Source organism: Enhydra lutris, unplaced genomic scaffold (genome assembly GCF_002288905.1).
Source record: "Enhydra lutris kenyoni isolate GAN:26980312 unplaced genomic scaffold, ASM228890v2 scaffoldscaffold77, whole genome shotgun sequence".
Taxonomy (NCBI): Eukaryota; Metazoa; Chordata; class Mammalia; order Carnivora; family Mustelidae; genus Enhydra; species Enhydra lutris.
This window is the reverse complement of record NW_019154161.1, coordinates 5,984,805-5,997,605: the sequence shown is the minus strand read 5'-3', so window position 1 is coordinate 5,997,605 and position 12,801 is coordinate 5,984,805. Positions and strand designations below refer to the sequence as shown.

The 12,801-nt window shown below is 55.1% G+C and overlaps 1 protein-coding gene across 1 annotated transcript in view; it reads left to right on the top strand.

Moving 5' to 3' along the window:
• Positions 1-5,915: 5,915 nt before the first annotated feature.
• LOC111160674 (carcinoembryonic antigen related cell adhesion molecule 16) overlaps positions 5,916-12,801 on the top strand; it is a 7,695-nt gene continuing 809 nt past the window's right edge. The window contains exons 1-5 of the mRNA XM_022523941.1: positions 5,916-5,952; positions 7,101-7,445; positions 7,965-8,240; positions 9,181-9,459; positions 11,599-11,925. Coding sequence (XP_022379649.1) covers positions 5,916-5,952; positions 7,101-7,445; positions 7,965-8,240; positions 9,181-9,459; positions 11,599-11,925 — 1,264 coding nt within the window. The remainder of the gene's footprint in view (positions 5,953-7,100; positions 7,446-7,964; positions 8,241-9,180; positions 9,460-11,598; positions 11,926-12,801) is intronic.

Sequence of the window (12,801 nt, the reverse complement as noted above, 5' to 3'; positions counted from 1 at the left end):
TGTGTGTGTGTGTGTGTGTGTGTGTGTGTGTGTGTGTGTGTGTGTGTGTTTTAATGAGTCCCTATCTTTGAGGAATTCAGGCTGAGGTAGCTATGAATAAGATGATAAAATGCCTGGAAATTGCTTTCAAATGCTATAGGTTGGGGTGGGTGTGGGAAGGGAAGGAAGGTTAGAAGCTGGGGGATGGGCAGGAGGCATTACTGTCCCCTCTACTTTGGATGAGTGTGTGGAATTTGGAAATTTTCCAGAATATAAAAGTTATTAAAAATGTAAAAGGTATTAAATTGTTTATACCTAACTCTAAGTCTAAATCCACCCCCTTCCCATATTCCTGATGGATAGAATGAGGCTCAGAGAAAGTACATCTAGCCAGGTTCCCACCCAGACACTCCTGGACCCTTGGGAACCCCCTTAGAAGGCTGGCACTCTCTCTCTACTCCCCTCCACCTCCCTAACTCCAAAAAAGCCCAGTTTCTCACACTTACCAACCCAACCCTCTGCAACCCCTCATTCCAGGCCTAGATCCTTCTCTTCTGTCCTCATTAGCTCTCTTACCCCAAGCTGCACCTTACCATCACTCCATTCAGCTCTAATGGGCCATCTTTTGCATCCCAAGTCCTACTCCCTAGGTCCCTTGCTCCCTCTGTAACTATCTCTTCCCCACAGCCCCCTCCCTCACTCAAAAGACCCTCCTGCCCCAGGGCCTTTGCACTTGCTGTGCCTGCTACCCCAAAACACCATTTCCCCAGATGTGTCACCTCCTTCAGGTCTCAGCTCACACCTTCAGAAAGGACCTCCCTGACCTCCCTGGCTAAAAGAGCGGCAACCCTGGTCCCTCCTATCCTCTGGCCCTACTTTATTTTTTTATAGCAGTTATCTCTCCTTGACAAGATATGCCGTATCAATTTTTTGATTAGTGTTTCTCTCCCTCCAATAGGATTACACCCCACAAGGAAAGGGATGTTGTCTGTACCCCAGCACAGCCCGACTGATAGCTGGCACTCAATAAATATTTGTCTAATGATTGAAGGACTTGGAAACCACCCCTCTCCCCCTCTTTGGCTGAACGAGATGAGAGGGAGAGACGGGGGCGGGGGTTGGGGGGTAGATGAGAATCCAGACACAGGGAAAGAGCCTATGCTAAGGCATGAGTCTCACTCCTCGGATCCACCCGTCCCCACCTGCATGGTACCCCAGGTCCTCTTCCCGGGGTGAGGGATCTGGGGTCCTTCGGGGGATCTGGGGGTCCCTTCTCCCCAAGGACAGCCTCCCCAGGACCAAGCCCAGACCTTGCCTGCCAGACGGGTGCAGGAAGCCACACCTAGAGGTCAGGTTCATGAGTAAATATTGCAGCACCCAGGCCTCCTCTCAGCAGATAAGGGGTGTGGGGGGGTCAGAAACCTGCTTTGGCCTCGCTGAGGGATTAGCTCCAGCCAACCCCTCAGCTCCAAGGTCTCTGCCCTGGAGGATGGGACAGGGGTCCCGCCACAGGAGCCCAGGCCTGTTTCCATCTAACAAATACTGATTTAAGTCCCGCAGTGGATGGGGTCAGAAGCACCCAGCACTAGGCCTTCTTCCCAGGGAGCTATTCACGTGGCTGGTCAGATAAGAAGGTGGGGGCCGGAAGAGCTGACAAAACAAGATCAGGGAACCTTGTCCCCAGTCTGCTGTGTGGCACGGAGAAGATAAGACTTGCCCACTCCAAACTCTGGAGGCAATGGCCCTGAGCATCAGTTTCCCGGGCTACAAAATGGATCCTCGGGGAAGAAGGGAGACGGGGTGCCCAATGAGGTAACAGGTAAAGCCAACAATTTCAAAATGAATGATAGCGTTGGTGTAAACTAGGTCCACGTGATCCGTCCATCTCCCCGTCCTCAGTCCAGCCACCACCAGCCCCTGCCTGTTCCAGTGCCTTCCAACAGAAGAGATGCAAGCCCCATACACAGGAGACGACATCCTGCTATCACATGAAGCAAAGCAAAAACAACAAAAACAAAAACCAGGTGAATGGTTTTTGAATTGATGAATTGATTTAGCCCATGTTATCATCTCCACATGGAATCAATATAAAAAATGATTTTTATAAAAAATGAGTGATCTGGGGCGCCTGGGTGGCTCGGTCGTTAAGCATTTGCCTTCAGCTCAGGTCTTGATCCTGGGGTCCTTGGATCGATCCCCGCATCAGGCTTCCCACTCAGCAGGAAGCCTGCTTCTCCCTCTCCCACTCCCCCTGCTTGTGTTCCCTCTCTCACTGTCTCTCTCTGTCAAATAAACAAATAAAATATTTAAAAAGAAAATTAGTGGTCTGTTTCATTTTACTTTTTTGTTTTGTTTTTGCCAGCAATAGGTCCTCAGTATTTGGCGTCGTCATTTTACTCAGCACTCATCTCCGGTGGCTACCGTACTGGACACAGCTAGACTATTACAAACACCCCCACAGGGCCTCCCAGCTTGGACCCTCACTCCCCACCCCCGTCTGTTCCCCACAAGGCAGCCAGAAGTTTCTATTAACACCTAAGTCAGCCCCCGTCCTCTGCTCAAAGTGGCTGTCGTGGGTCTGGTCTCAGAGTAAAAGCCGAAGTCCTCCCATGGTCCATGAGACCCTGCAGGATCTGCCCCCACCCCCACCCCCAGCCCCTTTGTTCTTCCTCACACTCACCAAACGCTCCTGCCTCAGGACCTTTGCACTTGCTATGTCCTCTTCCTGGAATGTTCTTCCCCCAGATTCAGCATGGCTTCCTTAGTTAAGTGCTGCCTCCTACAACATCTTCTCACTGGACATAAACCAGTGCCCAGGCCACCTCTAATGCCTCCCCCGCTTTCTTTTTCCCCATGGCATTATCCCCACCTGAAAGTTAGCTGTGTTTGTGTTTATTTGCCTATTGACTGCCTCCCCAAACAAAAGGTCAGTTCTATGAGGCAGGGATTTCTGTCCTATTCACGACTGTGACCTAAGCACCTGGACCTAAGCACCTGGACTAGGTGCTCAAGAAACTCCAGCTCTCAAATGAACCAAGGATCTAGGCTCATGTCCAGGAGCACCAGAGTAGAGGCAGTGGGGGTGGGGGCTGGCAGCGGACCTGGAAGGGCAAGGACAGTAGAGAGCGGTCAGCATGACCCCATGAGGGGTAGGGAGCCACGCAGAGTCTGGACAAAAGCCTGGATATGTCTCAGGCCTCCCAGAGGTGCGGCTTCATCACGCTCCTCAACCAGATAGCAAATCACCAGAAACCCGGGCCTCCCTGGAGACTCCTGTTTCTGTCATCCACAGCCGGTGTCTGCTTCCACAAACACTCTTTGAGCCCCTGCTCTGTGCCCGACCCTCGGCTGGGCAGCAATGGGGACACAGTAGTGACCTCAACAGCCCAGGTTCTGCCCTCCCAGGACTCCTAGTCTAGATGGGGGGCCCACCCCCTGACAGTGAGGACCCATGGTGGTCAGGGCTGGGCCTGAGGATCCCAGGGTGTCCTTAACCCAGCCTGAGAGTCCAGGGGGACTTCCTGGAAGAGGAGGAGTCGGGCAGGTAATGGGATAGAGCAGAGGGAAGCAGGGATCTAGAGTTCACGGCAGGAGGGGGTGTCTATGAGGCTGGTCAAGCCAGCGGGTCTCGGCCATGCAGGGCCTCATGGGCTGCACCAAGGAGCTGGGCTTTCTCCTAAGGGCACTGGGGAGTCCTAGCAGGTTCTGAGCATCATGGAAGGAGGAGGGTAAGACCTGGGCCACGGACCTGGGAGAACTTGCAGAGGGAAGCCAGGTGGGAGGCGGGGGGGGGGATGCCTGGACCAGGGAAGGGGTACAAGGAAGGAGAGAAAGGCACATACGGAAGAGAGTTTAAGAGCAGGTGCCACAGGGTGTGGTGTGCTGGAGAGCGGGGGGCGGAAGCATCAGGGACACAGTCCTGGGTCTGTGTGTCCCAATGACAGGTGGATGGTGGCGCCATCCCTGATAAGAGGAGGAGGAGGAGCAGGTCTGGGGGAAGATGCCAAGGTCAGTTTGGGACAAGGTGAGCGAGCAGTGCCCAGGGACATCGAGGGGGAGGCGTCCTGAATGACTCCGGGAGGCGTCCCAGGGCTCCAGGGAGAGGCCTGGGTCAGGACAGAAAAGGATGAGGTGAGGTTGCAGGCGGGGTGAGGAGAACTGGAGGTCCCAGGGCACCCATACCTCCTGCCAAGCCCCCACCCCCCCCAACCAAACAGAGCCCTGCCCGGCAAGGGTAGCTCAGGACACTGGGCAAATTAGGAGCAAAGCAGGACGGGTGAGCCACAGGTAGGCTCCTGCCAGGCACAGGCCGCTGGGGCCTGACAAGGACCAGGACCCAGAAGCCCTCAAGGCTTCAACAGGAACTCATCTGTCAAAAACACTTCCCCTAGCTCCCCCCATGGCTCTGCCAACCTCACCTTTCCAGAGACACTGTCCCTGATCCCCTCCCCGACCTCCAATTTAAAAATCACAAACCCCCTCCTTGGCTTTATTTTTCCCCAACAACACTTAGGTCCATCTGACATAGAATAGAGTTTGTATTTTTTTATTTTTTTAAAGATTTTATTTATTTATTTATTTGACAGACAGAGACCACAAGTAGGCAGAGAGGCAGGCAGAGAGAGAGGGGGAAGCAGGCTCCCCACTGAGCAGAGAGCCCGTTACGGGGCTCGATCCCAGGACCCTGGGATCATGACCTGAGCCGAAGGCAGAGGCTTAATGACTGAGCCCCCCAAGGTGCCCTAGAGTTTCTATTTTATTTGTTTACCCCACGCATGTCAGCCCCGCGAGACCAGGGATTTTATCTACTTGCACCTAGAACACGGCCTGGCAGACAGGAGATGCCCATTCAATATTTGTTGAATAAAAGAGCCCTATGAGGTGGGTACGGTCATTGTTCCCATTTCACAGATGAGGACACTGAGGCCCAGCCGGCTCCACAACTTGCTCAGGGTCATGGAGGTAGGGGACCATGGACTAGGCCCAGGGCCACCATCCCTTAACGGCAGTCACACCAACCAGACCCCGGGTGTGCGGCCCCAGCCTGCCAGGGGCTGTCCATCTCACTAACTACTGGCAACAAACGTAAGCAGGGTCTGCACCCAGACCGCTTTTTGGAGCAGCAAATAGAGACTCAGCAAGGGGCTGCTTCCAGCCCCACTTGGGGAAAGAGAAGGGCCAAGGTCAAAACCGGACTCTCTCTGGCCCCAAGTTTTCCACAAGCACACTTGACAGGCAGGGAAAACAAGGCCGAAGAAGAGAAGAGAGAATGTGGGTTTCTCAGACCCAAAGAAAGTGTGTAGCCACCCCGCCTCCCTCCCTCTGTGCGTCTTTGGAGACAGCAGGCTTCAAATTCCCTCTCCCTGCAGGAACTTGGGCGAGTCAGAGCCCCTGCCCGGTGCCTCACTTTTCCTATCGCGAACAGGGTTTCTAACAGTGCCCACCTCACAGGACACCCCCTGAGAGAACAGCTGAAGGTCACCCACGTTCCCTGAGGCCGGGAAAGGACAGTCACTGCTGACTGGTTTTATCCCTCTGTGACCCCCGATTTCACCAGGGAGGCCGAGCGAGGCCTGGGCCCCGGGTAAGAATTGCCCTAAAATCTTCCCCCACACCTCCCCCCGCCTCCCTGGCGACCTGGTTCTTCTCCTGGTACCAAACCCAGGCCCTAGGCACAAAGAAGGTTAGGCAGTGCCCCAGGAGGCCTGGCCAGGTCATGGCCCCTGGCCCGGGCCTGCCACACCCACTCTGGTACCCACACAGGGCCCCAGATCCTCGGTGACTCGATCCCTCCAAATTCAGGTGATCTCCCCAGGCTCCAAATCACCGAACCCTCCCAGGTCCCACGCCAGACGGAGCCAGGTCCCCACCGGGAAGGGCCTCAGAGCACCGGGACGCCAACACCGCTGCCTTGCAGACCAGGTTGGGGGCAAAAGATGGCACTGACTAGCCACAGCTGGCTCTTCCTCAGTGGTGAGCAAGAACGGTGTCCCCCACAACCTCAGCACCCCATCAGCCCCAGGGAAGGGTGGGGATCCCTGCAGCCGGGGAGAGGGCAGGTGGGAGCCAGAAGTCCAGCAGACTAGGTCGGGAGGGCATCGTTGGCTCCTCCGGGAGGCACTGGCGTGGGGCTGGTCAGGGAGGCTTGCAGAGTGAACCTCACAGATTTCTAAGATCGGGGCATGAACTAAGGCAGGGGAGCCGCCGAGCCTCCTTGGAAGCTTGGCTGGGGTGCACTCTAGCTAGCAGTTTGGCCTCTCTCCCCAAGGACGTGGCTTGGGGCAGCTGGTCCCCTTCCCCTTCTCAGCCTGTTTCTTCATCTATGAAATGGGCTAAACTCACAGGGTCGTTTGAAGGTCAGAATAAGCAGCATTGGCTAGCACTGGCCGTGCCCTTGGAGCTGTTCTAAATGTTCTCCCTATGGGAACAACCACCTTAGGGAGGAGGCCCGCTCACGACCCCCACTCCATCAACGAGAGACCTGAGGCTCAGAGAGGGGAGGCCACTGGCTGGGGTCACACAGACAGTAGTGGTAGGGCTGAGTGCTAGACCCAGAGCCCTCACCCCTAGCCATGCTTTATCAGCCTGGAAAGTACCAGAAACTAGGCCAGCCACGCCAGCATTTCTTCCCCAAGAACCTGCATGGCCACCCATTCCGGGCAACCAATCGCACACAGTTCTAACCCAAGCTGCCCCGACCAGCCAGTCGGGTTTGGGGCTTATCTCCCGGGCTGAAAGGAAAAGGGCAGAGTCAATTCATAACACCCCTACTAGCTGCTGTGGTCAGACCTGGAGAGGCAGAGGAAAAGCACTGGACTAAGAGTCACGGCCCAGAGGCCAGACAGGCCTGCCTGATTGTGTAAGCCTTGGTTTGGTGACTCTCTCCCCAGGAAAACCCTCTCGTGGGCTGAGCACGTGCTACATGTCAGATCCTTGGCACAGCCCAACCAACTCAATCCTCAGGCCTACTCCAGGACCAAGACCCTATGGCTGGCTAACACTTAGTGAGCACTTACTGTATACCAGGAACCCATGGGCCAGGAGCCCGCGTCTCCTCCTCTGTTGAAGGCGGGCCATGGTCAAGCTGGCCTCATCCCATCCCTCTGGCTCCTTTTCCTCAGCCGCTTTCCTGAGTGTGGGGGCCGAGATCTCTATCACCCCTGAGCCTGCCCAGCCAGCCGAGGGGGACAACGTCACACTGACTGTCCACGGGCTTCTGGGGGAGCTGCTTGCCTACAGCTGGTATGCGGGGCCCACTCTCAGCCTGAATTACCTGGTGGCCAGCTACATCGTGAGCACGGGCGACGAGACCCCTGGCCCAGCCCACACAGGGCGGGAGGCCGTGCGCCCCGACGGCAGCCTGGACATCCACGGCGTCCTGCCTGGGCACTCGGGCACCTACATCCTGCAGACTCTCAACAGGCAGCTACAGACGGAGGTGGGCTACGGACACTTGCAGGTCTATGGTGAGACACCCCTCCTGCCCCCCGTCCCAGACTCCCCTCTGCCCCAGCCAGCCTTCCCATCTCCTTCCCAGTTCCTCTTAAAAAAAAAAAAAAGTAAAAACTTAAAACCATAAAAAAAAGACAAAATAACATTAAAATGCTCACCTTGGGGCGCCTGGGTGGCTCAGCGGCTTAAGCCTCTGCCTTTGGTTCAGGTCATGATCTCAGGGTCCTAGGATCAAGCCCCGCATCAGGCTCTCTGCTCAGCAGGGAGCCTGCTTCCTCCTTTCTCTCTGCCTACTTGTGATCTCTCTCTATCAAATAAACAAATAAAGTCTTTTAAAATAAAATAAAATAAAATGCTCACCTCCTTCGGGATGGCTTCCAGGACTACACCTGCCTCCTATCCCATTTGTTGTCCCTCCAGCTGGGGGTCCTGGACACCACCAGGATCCAGCCATGCCCCTGGACAGGGGAGGGGGATGGCCGGGGGAGCAGGCAGTGCCCGGCCCCCTCCCCCTCTGTCTCTTGCCCCCACAGAAATCCTGGCCCAACCTGTGGTCATGGCCAACGACACGGCACTGGTGGAGCGCCGAGACACCCTGCGCCTGACATGCAGCAGCCCCAGCCACGCTGAGGTCCGCTGGTTCTTCAATGGCGAAGCCCTGCCCATTGCCATCCGCCTTGGCCAGTCCGCCGATGGCCGGGTGCTGACCCGGCACGGCGTCCGCAGGGAGGAGGCTGGAGCCTACCAGTGTGAGGTCTGGAACCCGGTCAGTGTCAGCCGCAGCAAGCCCATCAACCTGACCGTGTACTGTGAGTCCTCCTGGCCCCACTTAGAAATACCCAGTGCCCAAACCTCATAGATGGGTAAACTGAGGCCAGGAGAGGGCGCCTGAGGGCACACAGTGAGTCAGGAGGTGAACTGGGGTTAGGAGCCAGGGATCCCTCTTAAAATGCACTTGACCCATCTTCCTAAGGACTAAAAACCACCCGAGAAATGGAATAAGCCTTCAGCCTGAACCAACACCCACAGGAAGGGACCCAGGGCTGGTGGGTTTTGAAAGGGAGGCGGGAAGTGAGTGGTGGGTGGGAGGGGAGATCAAACAAAAAAATGTAACCAAAGCATGGAGTCATTCCCAGGGGCAGCAGATCCGCAGTGTGGAATCCGGGGCAAGTAAATCTCGGAGGTACGCAGGGGCCGCTGATGTAGAAAAACTTGGAGCCTAGAATCCTACGACCAGGGAATGCTGAATTTAAGAAGCCCTGAATTCTAGACTCTGAGAATCCTAGAAACTCTAGAAGCAGAGATTCTTAGAATCTTAGAGTCGAATTCTAAAATCTTAGAGCCACCCAATCCTAGAATTTTAGAAACCTAGATTTCTAGAATCTTAGAGCCCTAGAGCCTAGAAGCATTGACTCTTGGAGCCCTAGAATTCTATAGACTCTTAGAATGCCTTACGAGAAACCGATAGTCTAGTCTTCTTCTTCTTCTTTTTTTTTTTTTAAGGGGGCCATAGATTTCGAAAATATCTTGAAATTTTGTCTGGCCCCACGTCCTCTTTTTACAGAAGAGAAAACAAATCCCCAGAAAGGGGAAAGTGATTCTCGAGATCCTAGAGCAAATTAGAGATCTGTGTGGGATCTGAAAAGACCAGAGCTCTCTCCCTCCGCTAGGCCCACACGTTCCCAGGGGTGCCCACCTCTATGCCCCTGTCCCTCCACTGCCCCGTCTCTCTCCCTCCTGCCCCAACAGATGGCCCAGAACGCGTGGCCATCCTCCAGGACTCTACCACCCGCACGGGCTGCACCATCAAACTTGACTTCAACACGTCCCTCACCCTGTGGTGTGTGTCCCAGTCCTGCCCAGAGCCCGAGTACATGTGGGCGTTCAACGGGCGGGCCCTCAAGAATGGGCGAGACCACCTCAACATCAGTAGCATGACTGCAGCCCAGGAGGGCACATACACGTGTATTGCTAAGAACCCCAAGACCCTGCTTTCTGGATCCGCCTCAGTGGTGGTCAAGCTCTCTGGTGAGTCGCCCCCGGCCTGACCGCCACCCCCTCCCCACGGAAGCCCAGGTGGACCGTGAAAGGTTTGGCCGCGGCTCCAACAGTTAAGGGTACCCTTTGCCCAGAAGATAATTGGAAAGTAAGAGAGTCTCAACCCATTCTTTGGCCAAGTGACAAAGTGGCGTGGCGGGGGTACCCCTCTTTGTTCAGGTGACAGAAGGAGACACCCCCTACCTTATCACCTGAACAGGGAATCAGACTCTTCCGTGAGGGGTGGCGAAGTGAGAAAGGGGGCACATGTCTGTCTCAAACACGGGGTAGAGTGGGGACACATTCAGCTGTCCCTTCACATGTGTGCCTCCCCGTCCCGGTTCTGAACTCAGCCTGCCACAGCCGCGGAGGACCCCGCCCCATTCTCTCCATGCAGACAGCTGAACAACTGTGCAGCCAACTAGACGATGCGGTTATCTGGCCCCTGTGACTGTGTGCGCGTGCATGCACAGACACACATACATACACACAACACACACACGGAAAATCACAGCCAGTTGCTGGCAAGTGGAAAAACCCAGCCAGGGAGGCACTGTCTTGCCTCTGTCCTCAAACAACCTGGGGGCTGGGGGTAGTGCAGACACAGCTGGTGTTTTGAGAGCTATCAGCATCCTCAGGGGACACTTTCTCATCCCCTGGGGATGGTGGCTTTGAGGCATCATTAATTCTGCCTTGGTTCCTTCCCAAGTGGCCACCATCCCCCAAAGACAGTGGGAACAGTCCTTCCCTCCCTTCCTCTCCCTTCCCTCCTACTAACAGGCTGGGTCTCATCCAAAGGGTGGATACTCTTTCACCCAAAGCAGAAATGGCGTCCCCAGAGGTAAGTGTACCTCCTGCCCCACCCCCACCTGGGGACTTGGCAGCTGTTCTCGGCAAGAGACGGGGGGTATACCAGATGACCTCAGGTGCTGCCCCTAGCCCTGCTTGTGCGGGCCAAGATGGGGAGTGTCCAAGTGTGCAGGTATGTGCAGGGAGTGGGTACAGCACCCCCAAGGGCCTCCTGAACAGTCAGCATCCCTGTGACAGGTGCCAGGAAGAGACAGAGGAAAAGGAAACACCCCCCCCCACCCCCATGTGGGGGAGACTCTGATCTGATGGAGGAGACATGGTCTCTGCTCTTGGAGAGATGATCCTGGAATAGGGAAGCATGACTTCCTTATTCAGGGAGCTGCCAGCCAGAGGGAAGAGGCAATGCCTCACACTCCATGGGTTTTTAAGCAGTGATGGAGGAGACACGACACCCAACTGCAGTGAAGCTCCAGTCAGATGGAGGAGACAATCACACTTGGGGACATTTCGTAGTCTGATGGGAGAGATGTGGTCTTGAGGAGACATGGTCCTCTCTCTTTTTTTTTTTTTTTTTTTTTGGGGATTTCTAGTTTGATGGGGGGGACACCGTTCCCACCTCTGGGTTACTCCCAATCTGATGGGGGAGTATAAGCCCCCCATTTTCTAGGAATTTCCTGTCTGATGGGATTGACATGCCCCCAGTCCAACTTCTGGAATCCCCAGGCTGATTGGAGAGATCTATAATCTGGAATTTCAAATCTGATGGAAGAGACATGGCCTCCCACCCTTTGGAATCTTTCTATTTGATAAGAAACTATTGCCCCCACATTCTGAGGTCTCTTGGTTTGACAGAAGAGATACAGCCTGGGGTACATAACTCCCAACTATCTGATAAGGAAGGCAGGGCCCCCATATTCTGAGAATTTCCAGTCTGATAGGGGAGACGTGGGCCCTATATTTTGGGAATTTTCAATCTGATGGAGGAGACATGGCTTGACCCTCTAGGGTCTTATAGTTAAATGGGAGAAATATCCCCCAAGGGCTGGAAATTCCTAGTCTGATGGGGGAGAGACAGCCCCCACCCTCTGAGGTCTCCCAGTCTGGTGGGAGAAGACACAGCTCCCCGGCAGGCACTCTCAGGACACAAACCCCTCCACTACCGCGAAAGTCAGCTCCTTCCTCTGTCTCCTTTCCGGCACCCCTCCAGGGGGAGCACCTGCCAGTTGTGGGGAGGCACGGATGAGCTGGCTGAGGGGGGGAGGGGGACACTCTGCCCTGTGCAGGCCCAGCTGACCCAGCCCCCCCTGACTCTTTCCCCAGCCGCAGCAGTTGCCATGACAATCGTGCCTGTGCCGACCAAGCCAACCGAGGGCCAGGATGTGACCCTGACTGTCCAGGGCTACCCCCAGGACCTACTGGTCTATGCCTGGTACCGCGGGCCTGCCTCAGAGCCCAACCGGCTGCTCAGCCAACTGCCGTCTGGGAACTGGATCGCAGGCCCCGCGCACACAGGCAGGGAAGTGGGCTTCGCCAACTGCTCGCTGCTGGTGCAGAAGCTGAACCTCACGGATGCCGGCCGCTACATGCTCAAGACCGTCACGTTGCAGGGCAAGACCGAGACGCTGGAAGTGGAGCTGCAGGTGGCCCGTGAGTGAGCCAGAGAGGGCGGAGGGTGAATCTTTTCAGACACAGGCTCCCAAAGGGGGGCTCTGCCTACTCCATAGTCTGGCAAACACAGATTGAGGGTGGTTATGCCTCCCCATCAGACTGAAAGAAGGGACTTTGTCTCCTCCATCTGACTCGAAGAATTCTAAATAGAGTTCTTTCCTCTTCCGTCCAACTGATGACCTAGACTAGGGGTAGACAGGCCTCCTCCATTAGACTGAAGGCTACTACAGGGGACTTCTGTGCCTTCTCTCACACAAGAGGTTCACCAGACTGAAGGTTTTCAAAGAGGAGACATAGTCTGAGAGTAGGGCATCCTTTTCCCAGCAGATGCATAGACTCCAAAACATAGGAGATATTGCCTCTGCTACTATATTGGGAAGATGGGTTAGTGATGGGAGTTTACCTCCCCCATCAGAATAGATGTATAGCATGAGGGTGGATCCTACCTCCCTCTTCAGCCTGGGAGATCCTAGATAATTAGGATTGTGTCTCATCCTTTGCATTACAGTAAGAGTGAGGACAGAATTTCTACCATCAGAGGGTAGAATTTTTCTCATAATGGAGGAAGTGAAATCCTCCATTAGGATAGAAGCTTCTAGATGGTAGGAACTGTGTCTCTTCCCTCAGACTAGGAGTTTACAGTGGTCAGGAACAATGTCTCTTCCATCAGCCTGACAATTCCCAGATGTTGAAGACCGTGTCTTGCCCATCAGAGTAGGGACTCCCAGGGGCCATGTCTCCTCCATCAGTCTGGGAGCTCCCAGAGGCAGGAAACATGTCTCCTCCATCAGACTGGGAGCTCCCAGAATCAGGGACCAGGCCTCCTCTATCAGACTAGAACCTCCCAGAGTTAAA